The 19176-nt window shown below is 45.3% G+C and overlaps 1 protein-coding gene across 8 annotated transcripts in view; it reads right to left on the bottom strand.

Annotated features, from left to right (window-relative positions):
- Positions 1-9124: 9124 nt before the first annotated feature.
- Positions 9125-19176, bottom strand: part of HPGD (15-hydroxyprostaglandin dehydrogenase) — a 115190-nt gene continuing 105138 nt past the window's right edge. For all 8 annotated transcript variants that reach the window (XM_053254795.1, XM_053254789.1, XM_053254792.1 and 5 more), the window contains 2 exons: positions 16522-16685; positions 9125-13811 (listed from right to left, as the gene is read on the bottom strand). In XM_053254795.1, the coding sequence (XP_053110770.1) occupies positions 13673-13811; positions 16522-16685 (303 nt within the window). In that variant the 3' untranslated portion in view covers positions 9125-13672. The remainder of the gene's footprint in view (positions 13812-16521; positions 16686-19176) is intronic.

The raw sequence follows: 19176 nt of genomic DNA on the forward strand, positions 1-19176 counted from the left end.
CTTAAGATCAGCCAAGACCAGGCTTGGCTTCCTTAGCCCGGTTTTGGCTGACTGAAAGAACAACCTCACTGACTTGTCCTTTATATATTTCTTTCTTCCCCTTTCATTGTTATGTGTTTTTGTTAGTTCCTGGAGAAAGATATGGCTTATGGTGGCTAAGGTAAGGTTTTATTGTTTTATATTATGTAATTAAAAAGCTATGAAAACTTGCCAAGGAAGTTAAAGGAATTTTTCTCCGTAATGCCACACATGACTCTATCTGTGTGATCATAGATAGATAGATAGATAGATAGATAGATAGATAGATAGATAGATATCCAACTAAGACCAGCTTCACCCATCATAGCAGCAAATAAGGTTCTGCAACCAACTGCTGGTTCCTGGAGAGCACACAATTCTGGTGCAAATTCTGGTCCTGACGTGTAGGACCAGATTCTAACCCATCAATGTCAGGTTCCCCAACTGTACTTGCCTCTAGGAATCTGACCTCTATAACCAACTTCAATCTAGATTACAGATATTGGGTTCCCAGAGGGAAGTGCAGCAGGGGAACCTAACTTTGACACACTGGGAGTGGAACTTGTGAAACTTCTGACTTGTGTATGCTTGCTGGAAACTGGCGGTTGATGGAACCTTACTTGCCACTATGACATATTAAGCTACCTTTAGCCCTTCATACTTTTAATGGAATGGGCTCTTAGTCAACAATAGCTATGTGAATTGATTGATCTTTAAGTGCCACCACACTCCTTTTTTGTATTTACATTCCTGAAGTTAGAACCTGATCAGTTAGAACCTGATCTTTCAAGAAAGAAGTGTTTAATTCCAAGTAAACAACACACACAACTATTCAATGAAAGAAACACGTACGATACAGTGAAGACAGAGGAAATGATATCAGGCAGGCAAATTGAGCTGCCAAGCAAGTTCAAACTTTGATTTCTATACCACCCTTCCAAAAATGGCTCAGGGAGGTTTACACAGAGAAATAACAAATAAATAAGATGAATCCCTGTCCCCAAAGGGCTCACGATCTAAAAAGAAATACAAGATAAACACCAGCAACAGTCACTGGAGGTACTGTGCTGGGAGTGGATAGGGCCAATTACTCTCCCTCTGCTAAATAAAGAGAATCACCATGTTATAAAGGTGCCCCTTTGCCAAGTTAGCAGGCATTAGCAGGGGTTATACATACTTGAGATGTATAAAATTATGGTGCGGAGAATAGAAAGGAACATTGTGTCACAATGCAATGTCACCCCCGGACACCCACCGTGAGATGTCACCCCCGGAGCCCCAGTAATGCACAGGGGTTCCCCCTCCCTCGATATCTAGTATCAAGAATGGAAAGAGTGTACCTTAGCCTGCTAAACATTGTCTGACCAGGTGTGCCTTTGAAGTGAAGCAGTGTGCAAGATCTGTTGAGAAAGGGCTCTGGGAGTCAAATGGTTTGTTCCTTCTTCATTCTTTAAACTTTTATCTGACAGTGTTGTGATCCAGGGTGTCCAGAACCTCAGGGGTATACTCGTGAGTCAAATGGGCCATAACCCAAAATTTGGCTTTTAAAAAGCCATATCTCGCAACAGAGTTGTGATCTGTATAGAGATGCAGTAAAGAATACAATTGGATTCTTTAAAGGGATTCCCCCTCCCCCCTCCCTCCCCGTGAGTGTGTTCGCCACGGCTGCAAGCAGCCATGGCGGACACACAATCTGGAAAATTGGGTGAACGGAGCGCTCGACCCGTTAACCTCTTTTAAGGGGGTGGCTATTTAGGTGGGCTTGCCGCCATGGAGCCATGAGGCTTGCCTTCAAGCCTGGTGGTTCTCATGAGTGAGCAAAACCAGGCTAAGGGAGCTCAGCGCAGTTTTGCTTGCTCGTGAGAACAGCTTCAATGAATGACTCAAGGAAGCTCTCCTCACAATTCATGAGAAGAGCTTCTGTTGGGCGTGCGGGTCGAGTGGGTTTAGCCCGCTCTCCCCACAGATAAGCAGCCGCTTGTAGCTGTGCAGCCATACTGGCCGCCCACACGGCTGCCGGCTCATCACGGAGCCGGCGGGGCTGCAGGGATTGGAGGCCACACGGTCCCCAGGTGTCCCAGGATGCCCCACCTGAGTGTGCGGGGTATCCTACATAGACTCCCCGAGCCCAGGAGGCTGCTTGCAGCCTCCCAGTGGGGGTCTCCTCATGTGTTGCCCCGGCCCGGAGCCAAACCGCGGCAGCACATGGGCAACCAAGCCAACCTAAAGTACCCCACCTCATTTAAGGGGAGAGGTACTTTAGGTGCTTTGCTGCTGGGAACTGCGTGGCTCCCGTGGCAGCAGATGACCAGGAGTAAATGGGCTCGGCTCCCTTAGCCCAATTTCTCTTCATCATGTGGATAGTTCCAAGGGCTGTTCTTTTGGTGACGAGGAAGTGTTATCTGAGAAACACATATGGCTGCTCAGCAAATGGCCACTAATGGGATGCTTCTGAAAGAGCAGGGAAACTGTAGCGAAAGTTGTGGAATGTAAGAGTAACTTCTTTATTAGAACAGTGCATAGCTCACCTTTCCCCTAAGGGAACTCAGCTGGAAATGGTTTGGGTTTCTGGTTTTCTTCAAGGGTAGTTTAAGTGATGACACGCTAATGCTTTCCATTCACCAATTGGTGTCAATTTCAGAAATGAAATCCAGGTTGAGCCCTGTTCAGACATTATGTTGTATGAATGTTCATAGTGTCTGTACATTATGTTGTATGAATGTTCAGGTGTCTGTACGCTCATACATGCTTTTGTGTGAATGACTGTAGCCGCGTTCGTTTTAAAAGTGAACCTGGGTAAAGGTCCCTCAAATGCATGGTACAGATAGGAGGTTTACTGCTGTACCTGTGTTCAACATAATGTGTGAAGAACTGTACCTGTGTACAGAACTGTACAGGTTGTATGAGTGTTGAACATAATGTGTGGATAGGGCTCTGGTCTCCTATGAATTAGTCAGTATGACTTTGCCGAACAGTGGGTTGTATTCAGTCCTCGCCTTCTGCTCACACAAGATGTGTGTTATTTTTGCCATTTCTCTCCCCCCCCCACCCAGCCCCTTCAAAAATTGACTCCTGGAGGTTCCCCAACCCTCAGGACCAGATCTGGGGTATGCATGTGTGCAAGTGGCTGAAGAGAAAGGGGCAAATTGGTGACAATCATGAGCTCACCTTTCCCAAGCACAAGATAGCTTGAGCAAAGGGAGGTTTTGCATACAGTCCCATATATTGTTTATCTTTGCTCTCTTGGCAATTAGTCCTGTTCTGGCAGACTTCATCTCTCCATCAGAGAAGGGCAGAAGATTTAGTGTTACAGTTCAAGACCTCAAAACTTAAGAAGCCCACTCTAGATGAATTAATGCCTCCTAAAGCTGAGCAGCCACATTTTTTTTGCCAGCTGACCTCAAATTGATTGCCCTGACCTCTTTCAAACTTGTTTTTAAAATAACATGCGAGTAGGTTTGCACATCTATTAACGTTTACAAAACATTGTCGCTCCTGCCAAAAAAGTGCAACTGGGCATGTTCCAACCTGACTTGATGATTCAGAAGTTTTGGCAGCTGTCCTACAAAGAAACTTATTAAACAGAATGGTAGCTGCAGTTCAAGTGTTTAGCTTCTTTCAGATGGCCTTTTGAAAATTACTAGAAAGTAAAAAGAAAAATGACCAGGCTATAAACCTGAGCAGGCTATTATGTTGTTATTATGTTAGGTTATCAAAACTCTGCTGCTACTACGAGTAGTTATTTAGCCTCAAGAGAGCAAGTATATAGAATATAGACCTTCTACTGTCTTTGACGAAAAGGCTCCTCAATTTGTATTAGTCAGACAAGGCCAAAGTGGAGGAAGAGGAAAGGGAATGATAAAGGTGTAGTACTATGGTAGCAATGCAAGGGCAGAGAAAGCAAGGCCATGTTGGCTTGCAGAAAGCTTTGGTGAAGAGTGAGCTTTGCTGAGGGACCTCAGGATGAAGATGACACTAGCCTGATAGGCAGAGAGAGAGAGAGAGAGAGAGAGAGAGAGAGAGAGAGAGAGAGAGAGAGAGAGAGAGAGAGAAGATGTTCAGGCGTGAGAATCGTGTTCAGAAGCATGAGAAGAAATACTGTAAGGTTCAGAGCAGGAATAGAAGATGATGGCAGAAGTGGCCAATGGCAGATGAGTTTTTGAGGAGTGGAAAGTAAGGAAGGGGAGATGAGAGGGGAAGTGGCTCGAAAAGATAACTTTATGAGGCTATTCACACACGTGTGAAATACCGGGCTAAGGGGGCCCAGCCCGGTTTTTCATGCACGTGTGAACTGCCAGCGTTGGGCCTGATCCCGGCAGCTTCATGGCGGCTAACCCTTTAAGTAGCCTCCCTCTAAAATGAGGTTAAGGGAGCAAGCACTCCCTTAACCTCATTTCTTTTGACCAGGGGGAGGGATCCCAATAATGCACTGCACACTTGGATGGTGCATTATTGGAGCTCCAGAGGTCAGGGCGATGCACGGTGGCGCATACTGGCACCCTGACCCCTGGAGTTGCTGGGTGATCTGCCTGCCCAGGGAAGGGAGGCTGATCGTCTGCGGGGTGGGTAAGTGAGACCTGCTGTCTGAGAAGAACTGATGCTTGGCTTTGATGTGAAGAGGAAGAGGGGGGCCAGCCCAAGTAGAGTGATTAGATTTGAAAGTGATTGTTTTAGCAGGTGTACCAGGAGCTGACTTACAGGATAAGTGGCAGGAGAGAATGTCAGCAAAGAGAAGATGATAGTAGCCTAGACAAGGGGTGATCAGAGCACAGATGGGCATTCTGAAGGATGCCGAGAAGACACACTGGGGATGAATAGCAAGATGAAGATCTGGCAGTATTTGGTATGTAAAGGTAAAGTGTGCCGCCAAGTTGGTGTCGACGCTTGGTGCCCACAGAGCCCTGTGATTGTCTTTGGTGGGGTTAACCAGGAGGGGTTTACCATTGCCTCCTCCCGCATAGTATGAGATGATGCCTTTCAGCATCTTCCTATGTTGCTGCTGCCTGATATAGGTACCAGCAGGGATTCTAACTGGCAACCTCATTCTTGCTACGCAAGTCATTTCCTGCTGTGCCATTAGGTGGTATATAGCAGAAGAAAAAAGAGCCAAAACTGTTTGCTCTCTCCATGCCATGGATTAATATCTGTCACCTAACATTTGCACCCAGACTCTTGGATATAGGGGCTGACTTCTTGACTAATTTTCTCAATAGTATTACTCAGGGAGTGATTAAAAAGTACAAATTTCATTAGAACTTCCTCTAGTAAATTTAGTCAGGATGTCAGTCACTGTTAAGGAATAATTGCTGCTCTTTAATGTTTGGGGCTATAACTTGATTGGTGGAAGAATACATCCCAAACAGTAAGTAAGGTTTTTGAAATTGACATGTATATTTATAGAGTGCAAAACCCACGGTTCATTAACTGGAACAATGGACTTTGTTCCCTCCTATGCACACACTTGCATTGTTTTGAATAGAGAATCTGGGTGGGTGTTTGGCATACTTTCCTTACTCAGACGGGGCTGAGAGATAATGTGTTTCTGTTGTAAAGCAAAACAAAACCACACACACAAACACAAATCTATTGATCCGAACTCAGGTAACAGTGTTTAGTTCAACAGGGAAGGCAATGGGGAACATACGCTGCCCAATCCCATGAAATTCAGGCACACAAAGTGAATCAGTCCTGTTCGTGTTTCCAAAGCAGGAACCCTGACTAATGTGACATAGAAAGCCATGCACATTTAGGTAGGAAAAGTCAGAAACAGCTTTATTTTTGAGGCGGAGGTGGGGGGCGGGGGGGGGATCATTGTTTGTTTCCCTGCTTGTAATTTTATCCAGGGCAAGATCATGTAAACAAAGTACACAGAACGACTAAATGCTAATATCTTAATGAGACTTTAAGAAGAGTCTATACAAACTGACAAGTGGTGAGAGCTTTTAGGTAGCTAATTAACAGTATTAAGCAAATGAAATGGGGCAGGAAACCAACATTTATTTTACCCTTAAACCACTTACTAGGCTTTCTCCTCTAACATGAATTAACAGTTTCCCCTCTTAATCCAGTAAAAGCGAGGCCTTAATCCGGCTTTTCTAGCTGGGGAAGATGGACGTTGTAGGACCATTAATAAGGGAAACCTACTTTGTATTACATCTGGACACAGTTTTCAGGGACTGATACCTCGACAGCACACTGGAAAGTGCGTATTCATTTCCGGTGACAGGGTATCTTTCAACACACATTGATGTCATTGGTATCTTTCAGTACAAACACACACAGTTTGTTCACCCTTCCCTTGTGTGTATCCGAGGCCACTTCTGCTTTTAACTTCCTCCAACAATGGGTCTGTGCTCTACATTCCTAGTATTTAACTGCTAATATCGTCATACCATGTTCCAACTTTAGAATCGAGAGGCTTCAACAAAGGGGGGAAACGTATTATGTTCAGAAGTTGCTGGTGCCTCCAAAACACATGATGCTACAAATCTCACCTGCTCTGCCAAGCTACTCCCACCACACGTTCCTTTGGCTGCATTAACCTGCTTTATGTTTCATCCACTCATGAAAGTCCCTACAATCAGCCATGATAGCTAAATGGTACCTCCATGGTCATAGGCAGCATACTTGAATTCTAGATGCTAGAGACAAACAAATGTAACTATCGTTCTGCATGATTTTGGCCCGCCATGTCCAAAACAGAAGCTGGCTGTAGCCAGGATGCAAATTGATACAGGTGATATCCTGCAACAGACCAACTCCTATGGAAAATGTTGGCTTTCACATTATACAGGTACAACAAAGTAGGGACTGCTGGATATTGTGTGCTTTTTAACACACACACATTAGCTGAAGTTAGGCACATTCCTGTATTCAAAGTATACTGCATTCAGGAGTTTCCATTTTTTTGGTACCTTTATTTTTTGAAAGTTGCCATATTCCCCCAATAACAGCTACAAAACTCTTTTATTGGGACATAAGCAAAGGAAAAATTAGTGCTAAAATTATTTATGTACTTCAAAAACCTGGCAAGTATTTTAACTTCAAGCTTTATGTAGCTTTATTCGAAAAGTGTTATCAAATGTAGAAGCTGCCTAAAAGGCTACAGTTCAGGAATATTACATTTTGCTGAAAAGGAATCTGAAGTTGCATCACTGAAATATTAATGAATGACAGTTTATTCCTTTCATGTAACATAAATGCCTTGTTTGCATTAAGGAGAAGAATGTAGTAGGGTAAGTGAAACTCATACTGCAATACAGAAAAAACTCATTATCCATGCCTTCAGCACTCGTGATTTCACGTATCCATAGTCGGGGAATAGGTACCCGACTTCGGCATACGTGCGTGGGTGTGAGTGTGTGGGACTTGCGTATCTGCAGGTCGGGGGTTGGCCACGGCCATACTTGTAAAGGGGAATCCAGCAAGGATTCCCCTGTACAAGTAAAGGGCTTGGATTGGGCAAGGGGAAAGGAGGCAGCTGTCAGTATCTGGCCACCTGGCAGGGAAGTTCGCAATACCAAATGGAGCTGCAGAAACAAGATACGGCTCGGAACAGTTCTTCCTTATCGGGCTTGGCTGCAAGCTGTCGACCTGAAAGTCGACAAACATTGCTTTCCAGCAGTGAATAGAAAGCTGGTGACGTAATTTATAGTACAAGCCGAGAGCTCCCAGCTGGCAGGAATTCAAGGCTTATCAGCCCTCTGCACAAGGCGTTTACTCCTCCTGATAGTTTCTAGCTGTGTTCTTCTTCGTCTTGTAACACGCCTCTGTTGTGGAGTCAGTGGAGGTTGCTTGCATAGCTCCTCTTCTGATTGGTCCGTCATGGTTTCTGCTGTCTCAGGTTGTTGTGCCTGCTCTGAATCATCAGCCGGATCTGCCTCAGCCATTTCTTGGAAACTGACAGCTGGGCTCTGCCCCTCAGTCATCCCGGCATCAGCTGAAAAGTTGACAGCTTCCCCTTCCTCCTCGCTGTCTGAGATCGAGGGCATGACAGCAGCATGTTACCATTTAAAATCACAGTGGATGGTGGCGGAGGCAGCTGCAACAGCAGGGATTGCAGAGGAGGCAGCAGCGGCACATGTTTCCTTTAAAAAGCACCATGGAGGTGGCCGCAGCAGTGGGGATTGTGGCAGGAGCAGCAATGGGGTCTTGTCCCCTGTCCGTGAGGACCAGAAATCTTTTGAGAGAGGGAAGATTTCTGGAGCACTCAAACTTTCAAGACAAAAGTTTCTCCTTTCCTTTATTGTTGTCATAGGTGTTATTATCTTTAAAGAAATCTGTTAAGAAAGTAATACTCCAAAATCAATGAAATATCTTCAAATGCTATCTTTCTTTTAAAAACTAAATTTCAAATACTTATACAGAAAAAAACCCAAACCAAACCATGAATTTCTGATCTCCATGGCTTCTACAGTTCGTTCTAAATTACATTTACATTTTATGTAAATTACATAAGTTACATTTACATCTTAAATTACATTGAAGAGTCTCCCAAAGTAGTTTCTTCAGCGGGGGTTTGCATGATTGCAGGGGAGTCAGTAAGACAGGAACCTGAGGTTCCCAGCAAGCACATGCTCCCATGTTGTGCAAATCCACTCACCACCAGTTCCCACAGTCTCTGCCTGCTTTCTCTTTGTATTTCCCACCCAACGTCAAATCTTGGTTATGGAAGTCGGACGCAAGTCAGGTGGAGGGTGGGAACCAGCAGTTGGCAGGTTTGGATTACACACCCGCTAGGAGCATGTGCTCACTGGGAACATCTGGTTCCCAGCTTACTGACTTCCTGGCGATTGTGTGAACGCACCTATATTGTAAACACTAAATTTAGATCGTCTAATTACTTATGCTACTCGTTATTCAAAATTCCTTTATGCTGGTCTTCTATTTAAAAAAATTCAAAGAGGCTCACAAAAAAACTAAAGATTATTTACCACAAAGTCAAATTGCCAAGCTGCAATACAATTTAATGATAACCAGGAGTTACTGTATGTGTTTAGAAACATGCACACCCATCTACATTCTGCCTCCTCTGTAACGAATCAGCTGAAGTTTCTGGATCGATTTCAATGTATTCTTTACAGTCTTACCAATGAGGACTCAGGTCTGCTGATACTATTTTATTTATTTATTTATTTTAAAAAATCATTTCCTGCCTTTCAGGATATACATCCCTCCACAAATGAAAAACACAATTACTATAACATCTAAAATTACTATTACAATTACTATAACATTTATGCATCTGAGAATAGGCTTTACAAAAAGAACAGCAGGCTGTGAACTGATAGCAAAATACAGTTAAGTAATCTGAGTCAAATTCAAGGCACAATTGCTCCTTGTTCGAGCAACGAGAGAGGCAAGCAAACTTCCAAGAGCCATGGAAGTTGGATACTAAACGAAAGGTGTGCCTGTGCCTTTATTCCTAATCAGGGGAGTGAGGTGTTGATGGGCCCAGCCGTGGTGCCTAAGGAAGCCGGGGTGTGTGTGTGTGTGTGTGAGGCTGGGGGGCCATTGCCCTGTGTCTGTTTCATAGTCAAGGACTATGACATATTGAAATTCAACATATGGAAATTCACCTCTCTCATGAAGTCATTTATTTATTTGTTTGTTTGTTTATTTATTTATTTAAACAAATTTCTATACCGCTCAAAACTGTCTCGGGACAGTTTACAATAAAAACACAAAACAAAATTTAAACATTAAAACAATTTAAAATTTAAAACAAGGTTAGAAGTATAAACAGTAAATTTAATTAAAAGCTTAGGTGAACAGATGTGTCGTGACTTTTTAAAAGTTGTCAGAGAAGGGTAGGCTCTTATTTCTACAGGGAGCGCATTCCAAAACCTCGGGACAGCAATGGAGAAGGCCCATCTTTGAGTAGCCACCAGACGAGTCGGTGGAGACTGTGACAAACCTCTCCAGATGATCTTAATTAACACTAACTAATTAACACTAACACTTAACTAATTAACTCTTAATTCACACTAACACTAGGGATGTGCACAAAGTGTTCCGTGCACATCGCGGGGGGCGGAGAATGAGTGTTTTAAGAGGAGGAAAGCAGCTTTTTTCTGGTCTTCCATGGCCCTTTTGTCACCCCAGCATGACACTGTCAGGATTAAATGCCCTGCCGAACAGCTGCTCCTAGCAGCCCATGGGTGGGGTCAGCACAGAAATGACATCTGCATGGGTGCCATCTTGAGTGGTCAGTAACACCATGCTGACCACTCAAGATGGTGCCCGTGCACTGCAGGGAGAAGCCCTGCAGCTGCGCGGTGGAGTGTTTAATCCCGACAGTGCCATGCTGGGGCGGTGGAGGGTCCATGGAGCAACAGGCAAGACCTGCTTTCCTCCTCTTAAAGCACTCACTTGTCCCCACCAAAATGATTCAGTGGGGAAAACTCGAAGAAGTGCTTTGGTCCTTTGAAATAGAGGCGCCAAAATGCTCTCTGCACATTCTTAGTTAGCACTTTTCTGGTTGTATGCAGTAGGATTAGATTCTGAGCTCATTTTCAGCCCACATTCTGATTAGACAATTACTTCCTGAGAAAATGTAGATCAGACCCTGAAACACGTAGACTCATGAAAAATGTAGATCAGACCCTGTGCAATGTCACCCATGTCAAAATTTATGATTAAACCTGTTACTGTCAGAAATGTATGCTGCGGAGGTTCTGTTTTTTAAATATCTTTTAATTGTTTTTCAACAAAATAACAGAAATAGAAAAGAGGCATAGAAAGACAGAAAAAGTAACTTGACAATTAGCAGTTCTTAGACATCTCATAATTACATTCATAAATCAGGAGGCTCAGTAGGGGTGTGCACGGAACCGCAGAGCTGCGGTCCGGCACTGTGTGTGGGGTTCCTTTAAGGGTGGGGGAGGGTTTACTTACCCCTCCCACCGCTTTCCCCCCTCCAGCGTGCGTATTCTATGTAGTAATTGGGGCAGCAGGATACCTCCTGCTGGCCCCGCACGCAAACACGTCGCGGAGACGTGAAGCGCGTGTGTGGCGTGCGCGTGTGCAAAAGGCTCCATGCAGCCTTTGGCACTCGTGGGAGAAGGGGCGGCAGGGAGGTATCCTGCCGCCCCAATTACTACATAGAATATGCGCGCTGGAGGGGGGAAAGCGGCAGGAGGGGTAAGTAAACCCTCCCCCGCCCTTAAAGGAACCCCCCACCTGAACTGGCCAGGTCCTGACCGGTCCGGAGGCCTTTAGAATGGCCTCCGGACTGGTCCGGGCCCATCCCTAAGGCTCAGCAGCCCTCTGTTCTCCACCTTCCAAAAACACACACACACCTACACAAAACTGCCCTTGCCAAGAATTGTAAACCCCCCCACAAACAAACAAACAAACAAACATTTTTTTAAAAAAACAAAACACAGAAATACCACTTTAATTAACCATGTATTCTAGAAAGAAAAACCAAATCTTGAATGAGGGTGTTGACCTCATTTAGCACGGGGTGTTGACCTGTGCTAAATTGTAAATTATTAAAGGCCCTCAAATAGAAATAAATGTTTCATCTGAAGTCTTCCGTAAAGGTATAGCCCTTCTCCAAGGGATGTTTATATCACCATACATCTTCTAAAGACAGAAGCGCCATATAGTTAAACACATTTCTTGGCAATTTGCCAGAATTCTTATTGTGTCCTCCTGTTTTATCAAAAACTAGCAAGAAACTGAATTCCAGTCTCCCATCACTAAAATTTCTCCTTCAGCTATCTCAAGCAGTGACTGAAAAAATTGTTTATAAAATCCAGTTTTATTGTCATTTGGAGAATAAATTGAAGGAATCATGATTTTATGTTGTTGTTAGGTTTAGAACTTCAGTATATCTGCCAGCTTTACCTTGAGTTTGTTCCTCCAAGTTCCATAACAAATTCTTGATATAAATTGCCACTCCATTTTTTTCCCTTATCCCCGGCGGCTACATAACTTTGGCCAAGAAATTTGAAGTCCAATAAATTGGCATTACTCATCTTAATGTGACTTGCTTGAAGGCAAATGATGTGTGCTTTTTTGTTTTTCTATTCAAGCCATTAACATTAAATATTTTTAATTCATCCATCATCCTAAGTAATTAATATTATCTTGACCTGATCTATTCTTTGTCTTTCTAAAAAGCTGAAGCTTGATCCTGTTTCAAGTCTACTGATGTTCTAAATGGCACAAGCATATTTGTCAACTAAAGGCCAAATACGTGACATAGGAAACTGCCATATACTGAGTCAGACCATTGGTCTATCTAGCTCAGTATTGTCTTCACAGACTGGCAGCGGCTTCTCCAAGGTTGCAGGCAGGAATCTCTCTCAGCCCTATCTACCACAAGACCAGTGAGACCCGGTTCCTAGCCGTGAACGGGAAGAGCGGGCTAAGCCCACTCTCCCCGCTCACAAGCGGGTAGGGAGCCCTGGGCAGCTGGATCGGCCGCCCACACGATGTCCGGCTCTGAGACGGAGCCGGCAGGGGCTGGGGAGCTCGGGGGCCATGTGGCCCCCAGAAGCCCCAATATGCCCTGCGTGAGCGTGCAGGGCATACTGGGGAGACCCCCGAGCCAGGAGGCTGCTTTTAAGCCTCTCGGCCAGGGGGCTACTCATGAGCAGATAGCCCGGGTTTGTGGAGCACTTGCTCCGCAAATCCAGGCTAAGGGGTGGGCTACAGGAGCGGGTTAGCCGCTCCAGAACCACCGGGCTTGGCTGCGAGCCTGGTGGTTCTTACGATCACAAAAATTGGGCTAGGATTAGCCCGATTTTTGTGATCGTAAGAACAGCCCCATGGACTGATGTCCTATCTAATTAGGTGCTGGTGCAACCGTGTTGCATTGCAGACTAAGGAAAAATGATCTCCTCTTCTGCAGCTTTCTGTGCCATCCCAAAATATGTCCCTGAACCTCAGGAGCATATTTTCAGGTTATGCAGGCAGCTGTGGAAGGGGAGACCACTTTTTGTTATTTTGGATCCTTGGTCTGGAATGCAACACTATTTCACCAGCAGTTCATTTGTCAGGATGCCATCCATGAGAGCTCCATGTTTCAAGCTCCTAATGACTTTTCATTTTACACAAAGCAGCTATGGGGAGATTTCAATCAAGGTGCAGAGGAGGAGGGAGTTGAAACCTTTCCCCCTATGCTGCTTCTTCACTGAAAATTGCCTAGCTCAAAGTTGACATTTGCCCTATTTGGAAAAACATATGGCACTACTATGTGTACATATGTGAGAAAGGTTCAGACTTCCTTAGCCTCCATTGTCCTGATCCAGCATGGTGGTCGAGCCCTCCACGGTTGTTGTTTTTTTGCAAAAGGAAATGACATTGGAAACTCCAAATATGGAGCTCCCATATCACATCAAAGCCTTTATTGTTCTCTGATATGTATAATTTAGTTGTTTAATGTTTTGCTACAAATACAATTCAGTAGTACTCAAATATTCTTACAGACATTGAAATGTATAAAAATAAGTAACAATTATATAACATTTCTAACATCAAAAATCATTTGGCAATATTACTAGTCCTTCACATGAGATATTGACAGCAATTGTTAAAATTCACGTGAACTTTTAACATTGGCCAATCTTAACCACTCATCCCAAAGTTGCTTCTGGAAAGCAAATAATATTTTTGCTCAAAATAAACAGCTGAGTAATAGAATTTATTGCTTTGTTGACTGAAAAGGTAGTGGAGTGTATTCATGAAAATGAATCCCTTGGCTTGTTGTGATCTTCATAACTTCTCCATTTAATGCATCGTCTTCAAGAATTTTTATCAGGCCTTCAGCAACTAGTGGTGGACTGTAAACAAATTTCAAGTGATAAGAATCAGATCGAGTTCACTAGAGATATGCAGAACATACCTTTATATCCCTGGTCTACTAAAAGGGCAGAAGAGCTAAAACCCATGCATGAATCCAACTGTAGGGAGCTGCCTAAGGTGGTGGCTTTGCAGAAACAGTGGACTTGCATGGGTCAGGTTGGAGGCTCTTGATCTGACCATTGCAAAGCCTTGAAAAGGCTCTGTGTGACGAGGGATGGTTGTCAGGGTCCACCTCCCCACATGAAGCACTTGCAAAGCCTTTGCAAGGGCTGGACTGAAAGCACCCAGTCCTTGCAAATCCTTGCTGACAAAGTGAAATCCCCTTCCCTCTTGACCCATGAATGCCATTTCTGGGGGTGGGGCTCAGTGGGCGAGGATCTGCTTTGCATGCAGAAGATCTCAGGTTTCCTCCCAGGCATCTCCAAGATAAGGAAGCTGCTGCCAGTCAGTGAAGACAATACTGAACTAGAGGGATTAAAAGGTCTGACTTGGGATAAGGCAGCTTCCTATGTTCCCCTGCAACGTTAGGTGGGGAGAGGCAGCTTCCTGACTGTAGTGCTCTCTGATTATTCAGAAAGCAGAAAGTGTGGAGTGGCAGAAGTATGTTTTTCACCAGGCAGATGATGTTTTGAACAGGCAGAGAGTGGGACATGCCTAAGAGGGAGCAAAAGGAAGGTCAGTGGCAGTGTTTCGTGCTCTGTTTAAAAAAAGAAGTCTTTTGGGGGGGGGGCAGTGGTGAATCTGAGTGAGTCCCACTGGAAGCACTGGGGGATCTGTAGAGGCAACCAATTCACCATCTTTTCTAGCATGCCACTCTAGGCAACTGCTTCAGCTCACCTAATGGGGTTTCACTGGAGCTGGCACTGGAATATTTATTTATTTATTACTTATTTTTACATCTACATTATTTTACATTTATATCCCGCTCTTCCTCCAAGGATCCCAGAGCGGTGTACTACATACTTGGGTTTCTCCTCACAACAACCCTGTGAAGTAGGTTAGGCTGAGAGAGAAGTGACTGGCCCAGAGTCACCCAGCAAGTATCAGGGCTGAATGGGGATTTGAACTCAGGTCTCCCCGGTCCTAGTCCAGCACTCTAACCACTACACCACACTGGCCTTAGTAAATATACTGGTATCAGTAAGACTTGAAGCCAATTCATGTACGTGCCTGTACATGCCCCAAATGATAATATTGTATATCCAGTGCAGCTGATCATTCAATTGCTTCAATGCTTGCTCAGATCATGATTCAGGATGTGATGAAGTACGTGACTGGACATGGCACTTTGTGTACTGAAAGCCTATACTGTAGGGAAAGGCAGCTGGAGGCCAGGTAGCTCAACCTAGCCCCAGGAGCTTTACTGTAGCTCAATTATAGCTCTGATTCCAGGGGAAGCTCTACCTGCTTTTACACATATGCAATGCTTTCTCACAGTTGGGGTTGTAGCTACACTTCTTTTCTTAGCCAGATTTCCCCACCCACAAAAAAAGGAATGCAGGCAGGAAGGTGGTAAATATGCAGCAGATACAATGGAAGCGCAGTCATCAAACAGTAGGTATAGTTTTGACTACTAACTATTAATGGATGTCACTATTCACCTCTCCAAGGAACAGTAAGATATTTATAAGAAACAGTTGGGCTTTGGGAATGTGTAGAAGTGCTTTAGGAGAAAGTAAGGGCCAAACTAGACTGACTTCTTCTAACTGATTGGTGCAGATGTGGGAAAATGCCAGGCTTAGGAGAAAGGGGGTGTTCAGCTGGGCCATTTCAACAGAGGCTGGAATTAACAGTATATCGACAAGCCTCAACAACCCATGTTTTCCATGGTAGTGAAGATACAGTATAATCATCAAGTGTTGCAGGCAGCTTAATGGGAACCTACCTCTCCTCACAAGCAGGGGTTGGTAATGGATCAATTCCAACCTCAGCATAAGCTAGTCATACAGGGGACCTCTTGGCTTTCTCGCGGCATCTCAAACAGATCACCATCCCCTCCAAACTGGTCTTAATAGCGAGTATGTTATGGATGCTCTTTTTCAGAAGTTGAGGCTTGCTTAACTACAGCTACCAGTAGCTGGACTGGGTCTCACGATCAGTGAGACCCAGTTCCTACCGGTGAGTGGGAAGAGCGGGCTATGCCCGCTCTCCCTGCTCATGAGTGGGCAGGGAGCCCTGGGCGGCTGGATTGGCCGCCCACACGATGGCCGGCTCTGAGACGGAGCCGGCGAGGGCTGGGGAGCTCGGGGGCTGCGCGGCCCCCGGAAGCCCCAGTATGCCCTGCGTGTGTGCGCAGGGCATACTGGGGAGACCCCCGAGCTGGGAGGCTGCTTTTAAGCCTCCCGGCCGGGGGTCTACATGTGAGCAGATAGCCCAGGTTTGCAGAGCCCTTGCTCTGCAAACCCGGGCTAAGCGGGCTACAGGAGCGGGTTAGCCGCTCCAGAACTACCGGGCTCGGCTGCGAGCCCAGTGGTTCTGACGATCACAAAAATCGGGCTAGGATTTTCCTAGCCCAATTTTTGTGATCGTAAGAATAACCCAGCTGTCTTTTTATTTCCTTTCTCTTCAATCTCCCCTTATGCATTTCAGCTACTTGGTAAACAAGCAAGTAGGAGTACAATTGCCTCTAAGTATTATTACACAATTTCCTTTTGGCTAAAGAAAAGTAGTATTGTGTTATTTACTCACTCTAGTATACCATAGAATTTTATCATATCTTTGATCTCTTCTTTGTATGCTGAATATTGGCCCATGTTTTCTTCCTTGTCAATTGACTGAAGAATTGGTGTATTGACAAAGCCAGGACAGATTGTATTGATTCGTACACCATAATTTCCTATTTTAGAAGCCATCTATAAAAGAAGTCAGGCATGTAAGTGTTATATTCTGCATTTACAAACCTTATTTGATTCAATCAACAAACATTTCAGTATCATGTTGCAAAATCTTCTTACTTTGGCATAATTTATATTTTACATTTTTGCAAAAGCACAGTATGGAATGCAGTAAGGTCATACACATGACCATAAGAGGGGTGTGGAGGGTGGGAGGTGGGGAAGGTAGGGATGAACTCCCAGACAGATGAAGATCTCCTTTTTGGCATGCCCTTGAGCGCTCACATGATCTATGCTGCTCTGAGCAGTAGGGATCACTGGAGTACGGAAAACGAGTCCTGGCCTCCAGGAATCCCAAAATTCACCATGCAAGCTGCGTGGTGAATTGGGGGAGTCCCCTGTGAGTTGGGTGCTGAGCCAGGGGCGTAACTATAATAGGGCAAGGGGAGACAGTTGTCTGGGGGCCCACTGCCTTGGGGGGCCCCCCAGAGGCAAGTCACATGACTGACTCCCCCAGCCACACACCTGCCGGGCTTCCTTCAGTTGTATTCATCCTCCAAAACTGATGTGAGTGTTAAGACCTGGAGCAACCAGAACAGCATGTCTTTCTCTAGTACCATTAAATGACTTGCATCATCCACAATTTACAAAACCTTTAAAAAAATCATTTAGAATGATGTTTGATTGTGGGACACACACACTTCACTATGCTTTTTGTGACCACTATTCAGCCTCATTTAAGATTTCTTTACTTCATGAGCTGAGCTTCAGTGAGGGGGGGGCCCATTTTAAAATCTTGTCTTTGGGCCCCCTCCAACCTTGCTACGCCCCTGGGGTGCTCTAGGATCCTGACTCTGTGTGTGCTTGGGTTGTTTGCAGCCCAAGCACACATATAACCTTATACCTGGGGTAAAGGGCGAACTTGTGCCCTTTAGCCCAGGTGAAAGCTGAGGTTAAAAACTTAGGATCGGCCCCGATCCTAGTACTTCACATGGGCAGCCAAACCCTGGCAGGGTTAACCAAGCCTGGGTTTGGCTGCTTGTGTGAATAGCCTCTGTGTGTTGTTAATTTGATAATCTGCTATGTTAGAATTAAACACAATGGACAGTGAACAAGGTGAACAATGGGGAACAGATGGAAGTGTAGTGGACTAGAGTGGTGGATTAAATAGCTCCTCCATTCTTCCTTCCGCATCCCACTTTTCATCATCTGCTTTTTCAAATGTCAAGGAGTAGTAGCAAGAAGAGGAGAAAGCAGCATCAGAGCAGTGGCAGCACTGCTGCCTCCAGGTAAAGGGAGCCAGTGGAGCCAGTGGGTGTGGGGTACCCCCACCACCGCTGCCAATCATACACCTGAGGCAGCCATCTCAATATGGGGATATTCTCACGATTAGCAAAAAATCAGGCTAGGAGAGCCTAGCTCAATTTTTGCTAATTGTGAGAACCACTGGGCTCGGTTGCAAGCCTGGTGGTTCTAGAGCAGGTAACCCGCTAAACTACCCCTGCCCTTAGCCCGGGTTTGTGGAGCAAGTGCTCCACAAACTCGGGCTGCCTGATCATGAGTAGCCGCAGCGCAGCTTCGTACAAGTAGACCCCAGAGGGGAGGCAAAAAGCCACCTCCGGGCTCTGGGGGTCTCCTCAGTATGCCCTGCATATTCGTGAAGGGCATACTGGAGCGTGCGGAGGCCACGCGGCCCCCACTCCCCCCAGCCCCCGCCGGCTCTGTCACAGAGCCGGCAATCGTGTAGGCGGCCAATCCGGCTGCCCAGGGCTACTGCCCCGATCGTCTGCAGGGAGAGCGGGCTTAGCCTACTCTCCCCGCAGTATCATCAAAAGCAGGATGGCCCTGTCTCATTAGCAGGATGGCCCTGTGTTTACCCTGACTAACAATACCAATCAGTAGTAGGTGACTACCATTTGTTTGATAGTTTCCCCACCCCTTATAGCCATGTCCTTCTAGTAGACAAAAGCAGTTTTTTAGGCCTAGTCACAATTTATTTACCACTGGCATTAGGAGAAAGCAGAAAATGACAGAAATATCCTGACTGAATTAGTCATATCTCTCTTGAAGTTGCCTTTGTCTCGCAGAACAGACATTATGCTTGTCTGGAGCTTTTCAGTCTTAGACAGTTATTAGTGCACTGTTGGAGGGAAGTTACTGGGGTGAAGAACTGGTTTTGTGATAGCAAGCATTAATTGTCCCCTTTGCAAGCAGGGTTTGCTTTGGTTTGCATTTGAATTTCCCTTAGGCGATGGGGCTGCTTGCATTAAGAAGGTTCTGAGTTGGCATCTTGTTCCCTGGCATCTGCAAGATAGGGTTAAGAGATACTCCTTCCTGCAGCCTTGGAGAAGCTGCTGCCAGTCATAGGAACATAGGAAACTGCCATATACTGTGTCAGCCCATTGGTCTATCTCGCTCAGTATTGTCTTCACAGACTGGCAGCAGCTTCTCCAAGGCTGTAGGCAGGAATCTCTCTCAGCCCTATCTTGAAGAAGCCAGAGAGGGAACT

This window comes from Hemicordylus capensis, chromosome 5 (assembly GCF_027244095.1).
Source record: "Hemicordylus capensis ecotype Gifberg chromosome 5, rHemCap1.1.pri, whole genome shotgun sequence".
In the NCBI taxonomy this organism is placed as follows: Eukaryota; Metazoa; Chordata; class Lepidosauria; order Squamata; family Cordylidae; genus Hemicordylus; species Hemicordylus capensis.